The sequence below is a fragment of the Lissotriton helveticus genome, chromosome 2_1, assembly GCF_964261635.1.
Source record: "Lissotriton helveticus chromosome 2_1, aLisHel1.1, whole genome shotgun sequence".
NCBI classification, from domain to species: domain Eukaryota; kingdom Metazoa; phylum Chordata; class Amphibia; order Caudata; family Salamandridae; genus Lissotriton; species Lissotriton helveticus.
In genome coordinates, this window is record NC_136059.1 from 2,078,194,317 (window position 1) to 2,078,214,613 (window position 20,297).

General features: G+C 42.7%; 1 protein-coding gene across 3 annotated transcripts in view; it reads right to left on the minus strand.

The window, feature by feature from the left end:
- NEK1 (NIMA related kinase 1) overlaps positions 1-20,297 on the minus strand; it is a 1,042,157-nt gene that overhangs the window by 141,201 nt on the left and 880,659 nt on the right. For all 3 annotated transcript variants that reach the window (XM_078677052.1, XM_078677050.1, XM_078677051.1), the window contains one exon: positions 19,505-19,734. In XM_078677052.1, coding sequence (XP_078533178.1) covers positions 19,505-19,734 — 230 coding nt within the window. The remainder of the gene's footprint in view (positions 1-19,504; positions 19,735-20,297) is intronic.

Genomic DNA, 20,297 nt, shown 5'->3' on the forward strand with positions numbered 1-20,297 from the left:
TACAAAACGTACTTGGCCATCTAACTCCCATCCTTATAGTGTACGAAGCGGCTATCGAGGAAGGATCTCTCCCTCCTACGATGCGTGAAGCATCCATTATTTCCATACTTAAGCCAGGTAAGCCGGCCAATAATTGGTTATATTACAGACCGCTTTCCATGATAAATTGCGATGTGAAAATATTTTATTTATTTATTTATTTATTTATTAAAGTTTTGTACCTCTGATACCCTCGGGTCCAGCTAGCATTATACAAAACTTTAATAAATAAATCTCTAGTGCAAGGTGTGGCTGGCAGTGAAAGAGTAGGTATGTTTGCTTCAAAAGTGCTGAAGGATGCTGAGATTAATTACTCAACGATCGAAAGGGAAGCTCTATGATGCTTTTCAGCTATCACACATTGCAACATTTTCCTATGGGGGGGTTGCCATTTACTGTCAAAACAGACCATAAACCGGTATATTTTGTCCACCAAAGGAAGGGAACATTCCACTCCCCGTTTAACCAAGTGAATACTAGGTTTAGAAGGTTATAATTGTAAGATTAATTTTATCCAAGGAAACAAGAACTGGATAGTGGATTGCCTCTCTCAGTTGTCATGTAAGGGGCCCGTGGAGAACAATAATATTTGTGATGAGGAACCTTTGTTACTGTGACTCAGCTATGAATTTCTAAAAAAAAGAATGGGTTGAGTATTCCAGTAGCGATCTTGTGATCAGTGCGTTAAAAGAGAGAATTGTTCATCGCTGGCCTCTTAAATCCAATGGTCTCCCTGAGGACCTAAAAGGGTACTGGGAAATAAGACATGAGTTGTATTTGCAAAATGACATAGTTATGAGAGGACAAAAAATTATTCCCCCTAGCAAACAGTGGGAAAGAATTGTTGATTTGGCGCATGAAGGCAATCTGGGGTGCAGCGTCACTAAATCTAAAGTGCGTGCAATGTATTGGTCCCCTGGAATGGATTGTCTGGTCGAAAATAAAGTAAAAGAATGTCTCACATGTTCCCTGAGCCATAAAAGCAAGCATGTAAGTAAAGCTCCTCTGTTTCCGTAAGTGTACCGGTAATACCATGGGATACACTTGGTCTTGACATAATAGATCCTCTCAAATGTTCTTTATGGTCTTGAAAATTTCTGATTGGAATGGTGGCTTACTGTTCATGTTGGTTAGTGGCTAAAGTGGTCAACCATATCACAACTCGGGACATGATCAAATTCCTTTCAGACACATTTTTGTTGAAGGAAATACATAGCACCATCATTACAGATAACGGTGTTCAGTTTGCTTCTGCCAAAATGAAGATGTTTTTGGAAAGTTTATCAATTGTTCCTCTAAAGACCGCCTTATATTGCCCGAAGGCCAATGGCTTAGGAGAGAGAGTAAATCGGAAGTTAAAAGAATGTATTCAAGCTGTACAAATATCTGGAGTTCCAGTTGACTTTGCTGTTAAAATATTACTTTGGTCTTATCATACTGCTCCAAACTCAGTTACAGGAATTGCACCTTTTACCATGCTCAAAGTAGAGTGCATGGTACGAGATTGTTCCCCAATTGGATTAGTGGTGGGAAAACAAGGTGGGTTCACCATCAAATGGAGTACAAAGAAAGATACGACAGGAAGCACGGAGTGGAGGTTGGAAGATGAAAGGTGGGGGACTGGGTTGTGGTCAAGTCACCTGTTGGTGTAACTAACAGAAACTGTGTTTTTACTAAACCAATCAAAATAAGTAAAGTCAGTAAAAATGTGGTGACATTGGAGGATTGAAGAGTGTGGAGTATGGACAGAATTTCAAAATGAGAGGAGGTTACAATGGGAGAAAACTGTATCATTGAGGACACCTCTTCATATGGTCATGAGCAATTTGCAGAGACCTGTGGTGTCCATCACCATTACCATCCGATGTGGCACAAAGATTATGTTTCCCATTCACATTTTATGGGATGGAGATGTGTTGTATTTATATCTTATCTTTTCTGATATGCACAATTTAGTTATGCAATCTTGTCACATGTGATGCGTATTCATGAATGTATTAGCCAGTAGTATATTGTATTGTTATATTGGTTTATTCCCCCCCCCCCTTCTCTAGTATGGAATGTATATGTTGTGTTTGGTGACAGTGATTGGAGAGTCAGCTGAAGCGACTTGAGGTTGTGACTGGAAACAAACTCCTATACAACATTTCTTTGTTTGGAGCTTATTTGTAACAGGTATGTTCTCACATCAGGTGTTAATGGGCCAGCAAGGATGATTGAAGAATTTACTTCCCTTCTGTAATGCTTTTTTTGCTAGAGACTCCATCTAACCACTGATTCCTCACCTTAAAATATTCCCAAAGCGTTAGACTGGATCTAGAAAATCTTGAGCTCTACCTCTGCTCACTGGTAGGTGAGGGTCGATCAGCTCTATGTCAGAGTCGGCTACATTGGAAGTGACATCTCAGTGCCTATATAAGCACCACTCTGGTGCACTGATATCAGTTTCTTTTGCGATTATGTCTGTGCCAAAAAAGCAAAGCCACGTAAAAACGAATATTTGCTTAGTGTGCAGCAATGAAAGGGATCTTTTGGGTGAAGAGCCCAGATCGCAGAGCAATACCATGGGTCGGTAAGGAATCTGTGGTTAAATAAAGTCTCTACCAGAAAAAGTGTTATCGAACAGCACAATGCTCACCTTAGAATAGATACCTAAGCAATATCTCCCAGTGAACTGACTTAAATCAAAATGTCCTGGAGGACGAAATGCCTGTCTCAATGGACCTGACTGTCCAAGCACTAACGTGTAGAGTGAAGCCCACGTAGCGGCCTGGAAGGTGTCCAGGACAGGTACCCCGCATGTCCAACTCAGTAGACGCAGCCTTGTCTTTGGTGGAATTGACTCGCAAGCCCACAGGAAGCTTCTTTTTAGCTAGTGCATAGCAGATTTTAATGCTAGCATAATCCATACATGGTCAGTTTCTGAACCGCCATGTCATTTTTCACCCTGGCGAACACAATGAAGAGTTTACTGTCCACCCGTTGATCTTTGGTGCAACTGATTTAATGAGAAGGCTCTTTTTTGGGCTGAAGCGAGGAAGTCTTTCCTCCTCTTTTGAAGGATGAGGAAGAGTGAAAAATGTAGGCAGTGTGGTGTTCTGGCCGATATGAAAAGGAATAACCGCCTTCGGAAGATAAGAGACATGTGTCCAAAGGACCAGTTTGTCTGGGTAAAAGCTGGTGTATGGATTGTGATGTATTCCTATAGGTTCTGTATCGATCCCCCTATTCCTGACCCTATTCTGGTTAACAAGTTAACTAGCAGCCATCCCGTGATGCAGAAAGCCCCCATGATGCAGGAACCGTTATCTGATTAAGCCACACTATGACACAGGAACGTGTTATCTGATTAGGTCATAACGCTTGCCATCTAATTAGACAAGCGATATTCCTCCAGCCCCTGATAAGGCATACGGAGTTCTCAAAACAAATCAAACCTATGACAGACCTGGGAAAAACCCTGCGGCCATTGTTTTGATTTCACCGAGAACTTCAGCAAAAGAATGTGCTAACGACCAGGTCGTATGACATCCTTATTGACGTATCTATGTCCATCCTTACGTCAATCTCGGCACCTTAAAGGTATAAATATTACCGATATTGCCCTATGCAAACACACGCGGTGGTGACGAGATCGGAGCAGCCAGACTTGCCGAAGCCCAGAGCAGAGCAGACCCCGCTGGCGCAGCCCCGCCTTCCTGACACGCTGAGAACGAGACGCTGCTTTCTCCTGCCGAGAAATCCAGCTCCGGCGCTTCCGTGTAGCCCTCGCAGGCAGCCTGGAATATCGAGACCAGAGACGAGAGATACCATCCCTCATTCATCCTAGACTCCAGGTACAGAACTGAATAACCCCTCACAGAGAATTCTTGAGTCAGTCACTTGGCAAAACAAACTTAACTTAAACTGCTACTTTCTACTCCCGCCCACGTATTAGGCTTAGGTCAGGTACATCTGGGGTAGGCGTAGTTAGAAACACCAGTTGAGTACGATTAGTCAAATGTACATGTGTATGTATCTATTTTATCCATTTTAAACCATCATATGGCTTAGAAACCATATCAATGTTTTTACAGTATTATTTTATACTTCTGCTTTTAATGTATGCACTTTACTTAACCATAAGTATTGCAATAATATCGATCCATTTCTCTTGTATGAGAAAAGAGACTGATCAATAAATAACATCTTTTATTGAACACGCCCGTCTCTTCCTTTTCTCTACAATCTGGTGAGACTAAGAATGCACGTACTGACTGAGTAAAATAAGTCGTCTTTTGTTTTCACACGACTCTAGAGATACACTCTTGATTAGGGGAGAGCAAAGTTGTCATGTTCTATGGTTGTCAGAAACTAAATCCCTTCTTGTCTATCCAGGGAGGTTCAACTCCTCCTTGCCTATTCGAGAAAGTTTCTAGTGAACTCTGAGCTAGCTGGCAAACCCAAAACTTTAAGTCTAATATCGACAGTAGTAGACCTAGTTAACGTCTGGTCTAGGCCTATACTATTGAAGGTATTATTCCAATGCGCAGAGCCTATTGGGATAATAGGAACTACACTACATGGCGCCCAACGCGTTTGGATGGGCGATAAAACTAACGTAAGACATTTAGAGTAAATCAGTCGTGCTTTTTCACTCAGACCCCTTTTTTCCCATAATACTCCAAAGACGTCTGGAGTGGGTGAAAGGTAATATCCGCCAAACCTCGCAGGAGGAAACTCCTATGTTTGGTCCTTGGTTTAGTCAACATTGAAGGATACACTGTTCCAAAATATTGTGCATCTAATCTTTGTTTCCATAAGAACGTGATCTGCAAACAAACAAAATAACCTTCCTGTCGGTAAAATGGTAGACAGTGATGAAGAAAGAGAGACAGCTAGATTAGCAGCTGAACTAGTAGCGGCTGATAATACTATGCAAGACGCAGACCCGGATATAATACTCATCCCGGTCAACGTAAGAAAATCTATAACTTTAAAACTTATAGAAAATGGACTGACACCTAGAGGTGGCACAGTCATATTCGTAATTGAGGCACACGAATATCGGCAGACAGAGGTATTCTATTCATGGATACACTTTCCAGCAGCGAACGCTGTAACAAAGCACTTCCACTATTACAAAACAGAGGATCCTCCTAATGAATACACTCCTTTCGAGGAGGTGGAAGTACCACTTAAATTTCAAGAGCACCTGCTCTTGTTTAATGGCGCCCTAAAACATAATAATCACATCACCAGGCTCGGTCCATTAGGTAGACCAGGAGCAACGTGGCCGGTCCTAGCCGGATACACACCACATCCAGACATTGAAAGAATGCCTGCACCAGAGCTTTTAACACAGCTAAAACAATTAATAAAAGTACATAGACAATTAGTCCAATATGTAATGCGGACTTCAACAATCCAACCAGCAATTAAAATTCCACAGCTGACCCCTCATCAGGGGAACACAAATAAAATTACACCACAGAACATACAGTCCTGCCTAGGTAAAGTACCAGCTAAACGGGAACAAATACCATTCTGGTTAGCACAAAAAATCACCCAAATAGAGGCGGTGTTTCCAGACACCACCCCGTTAGAAAAACACAGGATTCTGACTATCTGTCTTCCAATGGGAATCGCACCACACGTGGAGGACTGTGACACTTGGGGTACAGTCTTTGCTTCCATCTACACAAAAACGCACGGTGTTCCATCCATTTCGGTAATACCAGATGTGCTAAAACAAATTCAAGACGAATACGGTCCAGAACCCGCTTTAACTCTTGGTATGAAATTACTGAAAGACTTCAAGCAGGTCTCGGCTATATTATTAGCCAACATAAAGGGAGAAGCAGCAAACGTGGCGATCCGCCAGAGGTTAAAGGAGACAGATATAGCAGACCAACCAGCTGAAATTGCCAGAATTATAGAAAAATCCTATGAGGAACTAGGTAGAGATAGTTTAGGTGGAATACCAGTAAAACCACAACTGATTGAAAGTCCTGAAAAAATATTTTTTAATAATAATTCAACATCACAAAAAAAGAGCTGGGATGGAAACAAACAATCCAATCCTAAAGAAAAGAAATTCCAGTCCAGAGGAAGGTCTCCTCGGCGGAGAGAAAAATCTCCGAACCAAAGACACAGGTCACCCCAAAGTGACCCCTCTGGGAAAAGATATAACCTTAGAAATAGGGATAATATAAAGAAGCCTGATAGATATCAAGACATTGATACACGTCCCTCTCAATCTTTTCAGACTTCCTCGCAGAAATCGGAAAGAAGAGGACGATCAGAACAAAGAGAAGAGCACGCCAAGTCCAAAGACAAGGAACCTGCTCATCTAAAAAAGAAACTACAATTTCCAAAAAAGAAGGTAGCCAGTATCAAGGTAGTTAACAATGCCGAGAATACTGAGGACACAACTGAAAAACGGAGAATGGGCTCAGACAATGCTAGACAGCGCAGCAGAGGTGAGCATAGCTCGCAAAGTCCTTATGAATCATCTGGAGACAGTGGACACGAATGAATATCTTCAAGTGGAAACTGCAGACACCAGAGTTAGCAAACCTCACAAAATATATGAAATAACTTTACGTATAGAAGGGGATAAGACTAGAAAAATAAGGGGCCTTTTTTGGGATAATCTCTCCAAGGGCTATGACATCCTTCTAGCTGAAAAAGATTGGCCACCAGAGTTTGTCAGGGAGTGCCCACATGGCGAAGAAATAATTATGCCTGCCTTCTCAAATCATATTCCAATTCATAAAAAATATACACTTGCAAGAAAGTGGGCAGTAGCTCTAGCTCCTGCTTTATATAAAAATCATGTAGGATGGGATGAGGACTCTCCTCCTCACAAAATCCAGTTAAAATCACAACCTACTGCACAAAGACAGTACCCAATTAAGCAAGAAGCTAAAAAACAGGTAAAAGAAATCCTAGATCAATTAGAATACCAGGGGGTGATTGAAACTTGCACCTCACAAATGAACAACCCTTTGTTTCCGGTCTCCAAACCAGACAATTCATATCGTCTAGTTTTGGATTACCGACACCTTAACTCATGTTGCAAAACTTTTGCAGTGCAAAACTCGCATAGTGCTGCACTAATGAATAACATAGTGCGCAAAAAATACAAAACAACATTAGACATCTCTAATGGATTCTTTTGTCAAAACATAGCACCAGAGAGCAGATATTTGTCTGCGTTCTCAATAAATGGCACTCAAAAACAATTCTGTCGGTTAGCCCAGGGGTACAAGAATAGCCCAGGGGCATTCACAGCGAGAGTAACAGAATTACTACAAACATATGATGACGAAGCATTATCTTATGTCGACGACATATACCTAACAGATGATGACTTGGATACTCACTTGAAGAGAGTGAACACCATAATACTTGGGTTCGCAGCAGAGGGTTACAAATTCAACTTTAAAAAATCTAGAATTGCCCATCTAACAGTCCTGTTCTTAGGATACGAATTATCAAGTGAAGGCAAAAGCCTGGCTGACAATTTCCTAGAGAAATGTGCCGTACTCCAAGCACCTAGAACACTAAAAAACCTACAGTCAATTCTAGGCTTCCTAAATTTCGGAAGAACATACATTGCAAATTACGCAGAAAGGGTCAAACCCCTTTATGATCTAATGAAACCAGATTTTAAAAGAACTAATTGGACTCAAATAACACACAGAAATTTTGAGATCCTTACAAACAGACATGTTAATTAAAACAAAATTAGAAACACGTGATAACACACGCAATCTTGTGATTCGAGTCATCCCAGGAAGATGCGGATTCACATACCTGACCTCTAATGAGGGAGAGAAGGTACCAATTGCATTCAAATCACACTTGTACACAGAAGCTGAAAAGAAATTCAGCATTAAAGAAAACATTGTTCATGCAGTTCAAACCGCAATAGCTAGAGAAAAAGATCAAGCGGACGGTAGACACATCACAGTCAGAACAGCAGAATCAGCCTTTGAGGCATTAACAACACCGTGTAATTTACCAACAACAACATTGAATCCGGAATGGATACAATGGGTGAATTCAATTACAACGGACAAAGTATACTACTACTTTGATCCAGAACTAAAGGAATTGAAAAATCTAGAATATGAAAGAACATTCCCTCTGCCTATCGACATTCTGCCCTTACGACAATACGCTTGTGTAATCTATACAGACGGACATGCTCAACCCTCCGTTTGGGGAGAACAAGCATACAACCCAACGTGTGAGATTACAAAAGAAGTGTGGCGCGGAGGTAAACTAAGACCTCTATTAACAAAAACACACTCAGTAGAAACTAATTCAGAACAACAGACTGAAATAATAGCATTGAAAATGGCGCTAGATAATGCGGATCGCGAATTCCCGACACTTATAGTGTCCGATTCATATTACTGCGTCAAATCATATAACAACGATTTGAAGACATGGATTCAAAACGGTTACAAAGATGACACAGATGCAACAATAAAGCAGAAACTGCTTTGGGAACAAATAGCTCTTTTACAAAAAGAACTACCAAAGACTCACGTGACACACTCACTGAGTCATCAACGTGATGGCGTTCACGTTGCAGGGAATTCATTGGCTGAGACAGCCACAGCGGTAGCAACTAAATCGGCTTCCGTAGCTCGAAAAAAGCGTACAGTGAAGTATATTGACGGTGAAACAGTGCTGGCGGTGAAAACGTCATCAAAAGGCGACTACTCAGCGCTACCGATCAACTATCCACTCAATTATACATACATAATCGATGCAAACTCCGTCCCTTTTGCTCGAATCCCTGGAGTGGGGGATAGAGTGATTCCAAACATGGACAGGAGAACCTTGTTAATAGCAGACGCACATATGGGCGAGGGTCTCAGACACCTCAAACTAAAAGATTCTCTGGAAGAATTACAATCAAGGTACTGGTGGCCAGGCATGAGCCTGCATCATACTATGTTTGTAAAGAACTGCCCAAACTCTAACAGAAATCGCAGTGGTGAGAGAAACGGTGTAATACCGTGTCGTTTCACTCTAGAAAAAATCAACAGTAAAAAGCAAAGCGTCCGATTAACATATACAGGCTAGTTTCCACTTATAATGTGGGTCACCAGCACTCGGCTGACGTCTGGACTGTTATACAAAGATTTGCGAGTCTAAATGGCATATACGCTAGAAGCATGCTACGTTTGACCATTGTTTTCACTCTAGCCCTCCAGCCTGAGGGGAAACATGGCCAAATGAGCATAGCACAGCGGGACTCTTCTCACTTCCTTCCTGAGGGATACGGGATGGTGTAAAGAAAAAACCAAGGCATAAAGCTATCTATAACAGAAAGGATATTAGGTTCGGGAGCTGGGTGGGTCAAACATCTAATAAGTGTCCAACGTAGTCTAAATAACCTGCCAAGAAATTCTCTGAAGGGATTCAGTCCGTACGAATTATTATTTGGAACTAGGATGTTGGTCTTAGACCTCGACAGTCAGACTTCAGTGGTGAAGGAAAAATGCTTTGATATCAAAGATCGTTTGGCTATTTTGCAGGACTTAAACGAAACAAGAAAAGACCTGAGCAACATAAAGTTGAAACAGCAGCCAACAACCACTGAAGAACCACCACCTGTCCCAGCAAGACCTGTCTGGATTCCAAAAGTCGGGGATCTAGTCAGAGAAAAGATCGCGGTAAAGAAGGAATTTGGGCCTTCTTACAGAAAAGCAGTTCCTGTCTTGTCTATTAACGGGACAAGATCAGTTGTACTACCGCCGCTTGCTGGTAAAAAGGAGAACCGAGTTGTATCCATCGACCTGGTAAAACCACAATCATGTGGCCGGTAACAAATAGTAGGCCAAGTGGACTCCCGATAAGTAGTAGAACACCAAGATTTGCTACAAACACAGAGGTTCAATCTAAGAGGCTAATCACATTCGAAACGCCTACAGAACTACAACAAGGACTAAGCAACAATGCAATGGAACTTAGACCTCTGAAAACCCAAATAAAAACATTTAGCAGAAACACACCAATCTATACTGAAGTAACAAACGACTATGCAAGAAACAGTAATCCTGAAACAATTGGAACAATTGACAGAACTGCATCCGGCTACTTCATAAACTTCGATGATTCCTCTGAAGGCTTCACTGAATCAAAAACACAGCCATCAACAAAAACCTTTAAAGATAAAGTTAAAGTACTTTTGAAACAACTGAAAGAAACATATCTGATTTCTCCATGGATTGAATTTTGGGTGGGTTTTGGTGCATTTATCCTCATACTTTGGCTCATCATGGTACTAACTTTGGGACGCTTCATTGAGGGAAAATATGCTAAAATGGACACAGCAAGTCAGAAAATCAACTTGATCCTCAAACCACACACATCTTCACACGTCGAGAAAAGAGAACTTTCTTCAGTCAACTTCACAGCCAATCCTATACCGGGTGGGGTAGCATGGGACAACACTGACTACGAAATTTATGGTCCGGTTGAAATCCTGAAATATCCACACCAAATTAAGATCTCGTTGAGTGACTTTGTAAAACCAAGCTCATTTGCTGATGATTGGGACTTTGAAAGTATAAATAATATGATGTCTGACTTAGTGATGTCTGCTAAATTTACCAAACATGATTATTTGCAGGGTTCGACAAATTATGATAGTATGTACTGTTATAACCACTATGGTAACCATTTTCTACATAGATCTGCACAACCTAGAAATGTTTTAAATTATAATCAATGGGAACATTGTGCAACCCCTCCAAAAGGAAGCTCAAGAACCGTTTATGACAAATATTCATACTATTCAGGTTTTAACACAAGTAATGCTGAAACATTTTATTTCAAATTGTCAAATAAGACAGGGACAACGACCATGATAACAAACACGAAATTGATATATTCAGACTCATTCTTTGAACAGATGAATACTTTTGGTTTTGATTATTGGGACAAAAATGTTGAAGTAAAGAGTGTTTGGGGTACAAAAGAATGGCAAGTACAGGGTATAGAATCTTTGTTTAGAGCCTGCATGATCCCAGAACAAATTATATTTTTTAATGACACTGTTCAACAAACCACCTGTCTTGGACTAGCCAAAATCAAAGACTTAAATAAACCGTCTATTCCAAAACCAACAATAAACAGCAATAGCTCTACAGATGAAGAGATAGACGTAAATTATGTATTGAACCAAAACAGAACACATCCTGATTGGAAAAAGTGGTTGATCTGGCCCACAGATACTAATAACTGTCAAGACAGATTCCTGAACAAAACACAGGGGTTCAAAATGACCAGGCCAGACCCTAGATATTCCCAAAGACAACACCCAGGAATAATAACCACCTACAGTGTGGGCAAATTATGCCTTCAATGGCTACAAACTTCCACACTGGCAGAAATTAAGCAACACCTAACTTTACTTACTGATGGTGCTGACTTGCGTGATTTCATTATGGGACCGCGCAAACAGCGTCAGAAACGTTTCATAGCAGCCTCTGTATATGCAGCATACAACGAGGCCTGGAAGGTGACTCAAATTGAGACAGCAGAAAGAATACGGGAAATTGACCGTATTAATTTGGAAAAATCACTTTCTGTAGTGGACAATGGGTTAATGACTCTGTCCTCCAGAATTTTTTCTCTGGACAGCATTGTGTCTTCAGCAATCGACATATTATCGCACGACTTACTGTTGTTACAACACGGTCAGTCTCAATTGCGTTCTATTGTACAGCTAGGCTGGACGTTACAAAATCTGCGTTCAGGCTATGTGCCTTGGCGTTTAATCAACACAACGTCACTATTCAATATCTTTAACCTTACTGATAAACAAATCAGTATGGCACAAAAGGGTGCTGATTATACAATCCTGAGCATTGAGAAACTCGAGAGATTACCAGTGACAATGTTAGAACGACCTGTCAGTGAATGGATAATACATGGGATAATTAATATTCCAATATCAACCTTCAGGTTTCAATACTGCCAAAAATATATACAGGCTGGCATGTACGAAAAATTGGGAAAGAGGTACATTAAAACAACATGGAACTTGCCCTATTCACATGCATGTGTCAGTAATAAAGGACAGAAAGTGTTTCTTAGTGGCAATAATTGTGCGATGTCACTAAGCGGTACACTTCTGTGTAATGGAATTAGTTTGCATGGAGCCTGTGAAGGGAACTCAAATAACCTTTCATGTCACCAGCTAGGCGCACCTGCAACAGAGATAGAACCATTCTTTCAAAGACTCTATAATGGGAGTTACATTCTAATTGTGGACCGCAGATGCTGTAGTCTTATGCCCGGGACTCCTTATCTCGTAACTACGACTGCGAAGGTCAAGTGCTGTGGACGCTTATTGTTCCCCAGCTCCTTTCCAGACAGGGAGGCAAGGGCATGGCCCAACTTGAAAATCACTTCTATTCGAATAGATACTTTAAGCAGAATGAAAACAGTGCTTCTTCAGACGCCGACAAGGCTCACGTCATCAAAAGAAACGTATGATCTCCTAGTCGCAAGGACGACTGCAGAGATTCATTCATTGTTATCAACTAATTCCCCCATACATTTCGCAGAAATCCTGAATGAAATCTTAAATATTTCTGATACCAGTGGAGTCTCAAAAGTATTTAAGACAGTATTTTCGATGGCATTAACACCATTCAAAGCCATACTGGGTATTTTTCCAGATTTCGTCCATTCGATTTTTGGCGGACTTCCCCTCATTTTGGGACTAATTGCAGGAATCCTATTCTTAGTCCTAATATTTCGTTATGGCAGACCATGTCACAGACAAAACACCTGCGACAAGGGAAGAAACAATCCTAGCCATTGGATACCGGGACCGGATATCAAAAATCCTGGGACTATCCCGGCTTAGAGACCTGAACATGACTTGGTTTCTTTCTTTTCGACCAATGTGGCAACGATGTGTTTTACCTGTATTGCGGTGCTTGCTATGCGGAGAAGAATGCGTGTTAGACACCTGTCTGACGCTACAATCAGATGCGCCAATGGATGCAGAAACATTGTTGAGTCCAATAAAGGCTCATGCTTTGTGCTGCCTTCAACGGCTACCAATCCTGATGACGGCATTCGTGGAAGCTTCACCACTACGATTAAGGGGTAGTGAAGTTCAAGATGAAAGCAGCATTGATCAGGTACGACCTTCGGTCAGCAATACTAATCAAAACGTCAATGGAGACAATCATGCGCACGAATGCATGGTTACATCTTTTTCCAAGTTAGTGGAACTCTCCCAGGAAGCTATTGACAGCTTTTTCGACAGTCTAAATGATATGATGTTCTCACCAGAGCAGAAATAGAGACTTTTGAGCAAGCTCGCACACGGCGTTCCCTGAATTTGGCCTTCAGCTAGAATAGCAAAATACCATGAACAATTTCCCTCCAGTTCACGGACAGCAATTTTTTTCAGCAGCCCCAAAATATTTTTACATGCTTTTCGGGACACTTATCTTCTGCTTAAAGTAAGAACTATTCTTAGAGAACTAAAATTTCTTATTTTAGATAGTTTATAGACATTAGCTGCCCGCTGGTATGTTCATTATTATTTTATTCTGTGATGGAATGGTCTCGAACCTTTTTTCTGTATTAAGAGCCATTTCATGTGTAAATTCTCATATACAAATTAGTGATAATGTATAGATATGCGTGATTACTTTAGCATTATTCTACGGCTTGAGTGTATATATTACATATGAATGTTTTTTCCGTATATTTGATAATTTCAAAATGCATTTATGTATTTTGGGGTGGTAAGGTATACACGATACTCTACAGTATGTTTTACTATGCATAGATTCGTAAATATATCCATAGTTAGCGTGGAGTGGGTGTGATGTATTCCTATAGGTTCTGTATCGATCCCCCTATTCCTGACCCTATTCTGGTTAACAAGTTAACTAGCAGCCATCCCGTGATGCAGAAAGCCCCCATGATGCAGGAACCGTTATCTGATTAAGCCACACTATGACACAGGAACGTGTTATCTGATTAGGTCATAACGCTTGCCATCTAATTAGACAAGCGATATTCCTCCAGCCCCTGGCATACGGAGTTCTCAAAACAAATCAAACCTATGACAGACCTGGGAAAAACCCTGCGGCCATTGTTTTGATTTCACCGAGAACTTCAGCAAAAGAATGTGCTAACGACCAGGTCGTATGACATCCTTATTGACGTATCTATGTCCATCCTTACGTCAATCTCGGCACCTTAAAGGTATAAATATTACCGATATTGCCCTATGCAAACACACGCGGTGGTGACGAGATCGGAGCAGCCAGACTTGCCGAAGCCCAGAGCAGAGCAGACCCCGCTGGCGCAGCCCCGCCTTCCTGACGCGCTGAGAACGAGACGCTGCTTTCTCCTGCCGAGAAATCCAGCTCCGGCGCTTCCGTGTAGCCCTCGCAGGCAGCCTGGAATATCGAGACCAGAGACGAGAGATACCATCCCTCATTCATCCTAGACTCCAGGTACAGAACTGAATAACCCCTCACAGAGAATTCTTGAGTCAGTCACTTGGCAAAACAAACTTAACTTAAACTGCTACTTTCTACTCCCGCCCACGTATTAGGCTTAGGTCAGGTACATCTGGGGTAGGCGTAGTTAGAAACACCAGTTGAGTACGATTAGTCAAATGTATATGTGTATGTATCTATTTTATCCATTTTAAACCATCATATGGCTTAGAAACCATATCAATGTTTTTACAGTATTATTTTATACTTCTGCTTTTAATGTATGCACTTTACTTAACCATAAGTATTGCAATAATATCGATCCATTTCTCTTGTATGAGAAAAGAGACTGATCAATAAATAACATCTTTTATTGAACACGCCCGTCTCTTCCTTTTCTCTACAATCTGGTGAGACTAAGAATGCACGTACTGACTGAGTAAAATAAGTCGTCTTTTGTTTTCACACGACTCTAGAGATACACTCTTGATTAGGGGAGAGCAAAGTTGTCATGTTCTATGGTTGTCAGAAACTAAATCCCTTCTTGTCCATCCAGGGAGGTTCAACTCCTCCTTGCCTATTCGAGAAAGTTTCTAGTGAACTCTGAGCTAGCTGGCAAACCCAAAACTTTAAGTCTAATATCGACAGTAGTAGACCTAGTTAACGTCTGGTCTAGGCCCACCAGTAGCACACCACACTTGACGCGCGAGGCTCTACTCCTCCTTAGAGACTTCGCTCATAATGGACAATTGTCCTTCCAAGACACCGCCTATCCTCTGCACGATTATGCGCGTAAAGGCTTATTTACAGGTGGCTTGCTGAACGTGAGGTCCCTGCCCAAACACGCTCACGAAATCGCCCAGCTCATAGATAATCATCATCTTGATGTCTTATTCCTGACGGAAACATGGACCCACTCCGACTGCAATATAGAACTGGACTGGGCTTGCCCACCAGACTTCAAAATCTTGCATCTCCCACGACCTAAGGGGCGGGGCGGAGGTGTCGGTGTAATCTATAGAGCATCATGGTCAGCAAAAACTATTGCCATGGACCCAGTGGTCGGGACCGAAATACTCGGCCTTTCCATCGACTGTCATCTTGGTACCACCTTTACGGCGGTGATTTGCTACCGCCCGCCGGGAGCGTTTAATTCTACTCAGCAGCAGTCGCTCCTCACCACCATCACCAATATGGCTACCTCTCACAACAACCTGATTGTTTTGGGCGATTTCAACCTTTGGCCCAACGAGAGTCTTGACTCTGCACTCAACAATCTCCTAATCTCTTGTGAAGGTATGGGACTTTCCCAGCTAGTGAACAAACCCACACACGCAGCAGGGCACCAGCTCGATTTAATCTTCTCCTCCCCCCAGCTAGCACTTCTGAGCGACATTCTGCCAATGTGCTGGACTGATCATGCACTGATCAAATTTCATATAGTAGGTAGCAGGTCTTGCAGACCGGCATTCCACGGTCATGTACCCCCGTATAGAGACTGGAAGGCTCTGGACAAACTCAGACTGAATGGCCCAGTATTTGAAGTAGAAGACAGTTTCTCCATTACGCAACCAGTGGAGGCCAACTACCTATCCCTTTGTACAAGGATCTCCAGCACCTCGGAACGTCTCGTCCCTCTGAAAAAGGGCAGATCACAGAGACGAGCACCGGCCCCATGGTTTGATGACTCCTTAAGAGCTCTCAAACTAGCATGTAGACATGCAGAGAGAAAATGGAGGCAGGGTTACTCTGACATTCATAAAACCCTCTGGAAAGCAAACCTCCGGAAGTATAAAACTGCCATCGCCCTAAATAAGGCCAAACATTATTGCTCCATCATAACCAACGCCACAAACAGCTCAAAGAGTATTTTTCAAATACTCAAAAATCTGACCAACCCGGACTGTGTTACCTCTACACAGCCTCCTACCCAAGCCCTCTGTGACAATCTTGCAGTGTTTTTTATTAATAAAATAAACACCATTATTCACAACCTGAAAACATCCCCCTCTTCAGAAACTTCTAACATGCTGAGACCAGATACCAGCTTGCGAAACTTGTCGCCTCCTGGCTCTGTCCTTCTGGCTAGACTGGGGGAATTCCCCCCGATCCCGGCTGTCGAGTTTGAAAGACTTGCGCTTGGTATCACCTCGGGTTCCCCACTCGACCCCCTACCTCCAAAAGTCTGGAAAAATTTTGGTAATGAACTTTTTGACACCATGCGCCTAATATGCAATCAGTCTCTGCACAGTGGCTTTGTTCCAACCCCTTGGAAACAGGCACTAATCACCCCTCTCTTAAAGAAACCCTCCCTGAGCCCAGACTGTCTTTCCAACTACCGACCCATCTCTCTGCTGCCTTTCCCAGCGAAGGTCGCCGAACGTTGGGTCAGTTCATGCCTGTCCGCCCACCTAGAACAAAACAACCTTCTCCACGATCACCAGTTCGGTTTCCGTCCTGCCCACGGCACCGAAACAGCAGTCTTAACTGCCATGGAGGATCTTCGCATGCGTGCAGACAGGGGACAGCCAGTGGCATTGATACTGCTGGACCTGTCTGCCGCATTCGACACGGTCAACCATGGTAGGCTGCTGCAGAGACTTGGGGAAGTGGGAGTGGAAGGCAATGCATTGCTCTGGTTTCATTCCTATCTTCGGGACAGAAGACAGGCTGTCTCTCTTCCCCATTTTCAATCCGCCTTTGCAACAGTACCCCAGGGAGTCCCTCAGGGCTCCTCCATCAGCCCCATCCTTTTTAATGTGTACCTCATCCCGCTAATCAAACTGATCCAATCCTTTGGGGTCAAAACAATAAATTACGCGGATGATACACAGCTCATCCTCTCGTGGGAAGGTGAAGATGCCATTCCTTTCTCTACCTTCCACGACTGCCTAAGAGAGACGGCTGGATGGCTACACAGTAATTCCCTCCAGTTCAACTCCGCGAAAACGGAGGTCCTGTTCTGCTCAGGCACTAAGATACCCCGTCAGTTTCCGAACGAATTCTGGCCCCCGGAGTTTAGAGACAAACCTCTGCCAGTTCCTTCGGTGCGCAACCTGGGTGCCATGCTGAACAACAAATTAAGTATGGAAACCCAGGTGACGAAAACTGTGGGGATCTGCACAGCCCTGCTTCGATCACTGCGGAAAATCATGCCTCTTCTCCCGGCACAAGCCAGGGCGTCGATAGTCAGGTGCACGATACTCAGTCGCCTTGACTATTGCAACGCCCTGCTCCTGGAGTCTCCAGTCACGATGTTGGACCGACTACAGCGAATTCAATCTGCCGCCGCCAAGCTGGCTCTTGGCTGGACGAGGAGGGCCTCAGCCACAGCAGCTCTGGCTGAGCTACATTGGCTACCCTTAAAACAAAGAGTGGCCTTCAAGTCCCTCTGCATTGTCTTTAAGGCTCTGCACGGACTTGGACCTAAACCCCTGCAAGCCCTGTTTCGGTGGTACACTCCTGCCAGAGACCTACGTTCATCCTCTGCCTGTCTGGTAAAGGTGCCCAGATTTAACAGAACCAGAACAGGGGGCAGATCATTCAGCGTTGCAGCGGCCAAGCTGTGGAACAGCCTACCCGCCGACATACGTCAGATATCACAGCTTCTTCCCTTCAGGAGACGTATTAAGACCTGGCTCTTCCCCTAATAAATTGTCCGTCTGACTGTTCTCCCGGTTTACCGTTAACAGAGTAATTTCCAGCGCCAGGAAGCCTGCAAGGTGTCAGTCGCGCTTTACAAATTCTCAAAATAAATAAATAAGGTATTATTCCAATGCGCAGAGCCTATTGGGATAATAGGAACTACACTACAGGATGATGAACGGACAGAGCTTGGAGCTCATTGACCCCCCTGGCCAATGTAATGACCACGGAAAAGACCATTTTGAGAGTCAACAGCCGCAAAGAGGAGCTATGCAAGGGCACAAGTGAGGCCCAAATTAAGAATGTCAGGACTAGACTGAGGTCCCATTGTGGCTTAACAAAGGGAGTATGAGGGAACAGATGCTGTAAACCTTTTAAAAACCTTGTCACAACTGGTAGCTTGAAGAAAAAGTGTTAGTCCAGCAGCCGTAGGAAAACCGGTACAGCCAAAATGTAACCTTTAACAGTGCCCAGGGCAAGGCCGTGCTAGGTTAATGAAAGAACAAATAATAGCACATCTGATAGCGACACATTAAGGGGATTCACGGAGCGCGAGGCGCACCAGGCCACAAATGTATCCCAATGGCAGGCATATTCTGTTTTGATGGAGGGATTCCTGACATTTGGCTTTTACAGACCCTGCATGTTTTTTAAGCCAGTGGTTTTTGGAGAGGAATCGAAATTCAGTCAGGTTGGTACGATTCAATGGCACTTCAGATCAGCCTCTCAAGTTGCAGAAAGAAATTAACTGATGTCAGGACGTGGAAATGGCGCAGATACAGTGACCTGGTGTCACTTCCAGATTGGGATGGACCTGATGCAAAGCCTCACAACGACACCAGCCAACATGTGAGGGAATTGCTATCAAAATTCTCTGAATCCAGTACGGCGCCTGGCAAAATCTACAAGAGGAGGAATCTGCGGTTAGTAGTCTCTATCAGAAGTACTGGTTCGGCAGCTGATGCACTTAGAGAAGTACATTATGATCTTTAAGGGGACGAAAGGACTAATTTCAGAACTCTTCAAACTGGTAATTCTCGAAGACCAATAAGAGTGCACATGCATACTAAGATGGGATAGAAATCTGACGAGAGATATCCAGAGATCAGTGGGAGTGTTAATGGGGAAATGTGACAAGAAATAGAACTGATGTTAAACCCTGAGGACTGGTCATTTTAGCACCATACTGGGGACAGTCTGTGGCTGGCATCACCTGTCTGTGTCTACATACATAGTCAAGTGTACATAGCACAATTCTCTGGAAAAATTACTGTTAAATGTACCTATTCCTCTTTAATAAATGCTAACAGGAAAACAATGAAGTAATGTTTACTTGCCTTGGGATTGTTAGAATCAAACAGCCCAGTAGACAGACCAATCAGCAGTGAACAATTGTTCTTTTTTTTCACTCGAGGTTCAGATAATGAGCGAGATGGTAAACCATCATCCAGCCATGAGTTAGGGGAAATATTAGGCGCTCCTCCTTGTACAGCCTGTGGTAGGTCCACCTTCTGGAAAAGGGGCTGCTCCTGTGGAGAAGACTCATGACAGTGATGTTCTGTTGGAGCTGTAAAACACAAAACTCGTATTACTAAAGAGGCACCAATAGTATATTCTACACTAGCGGTTATTGAGCCAATGTAACACATGAGGTAGGACTTCATAGATGCTTAATTGACCAATGAAGTCACATAAGATTCTGTCACTTTATCAGGTGTTTGTCTAGTCATTTTAGTTTAATCTAGAACACAAATGAACTTACAGTTTGATGTGACAGCTAAAAACATTTTTGCCTAAAGACTTGCTGTCAGCAATGAACAAAGCTAGGCTCATCTAGCCTGTAAGCTGGAACATCATAACTAATAGTGTGATAAAAAGGGCTAACGAGCACGATTCTGCTCTTTTGCCCTTATTATCACACTATTACTGGTCCTGAAGTCTGATACATACTATATTGAACTAATTTACAAACGTTACACCCAGGATATCAGCTGGATGGCTATTGCTGCATTTACCAACATGTCTGTGAAGAAATTCTAAGTGCTATTTGCTAAATTCACCCGGTTAGTCTAATTTCGGATTCGGGCTGTAAAGCAACAATTTTTTAAAAAAAATCTGGCCTCTGTAATA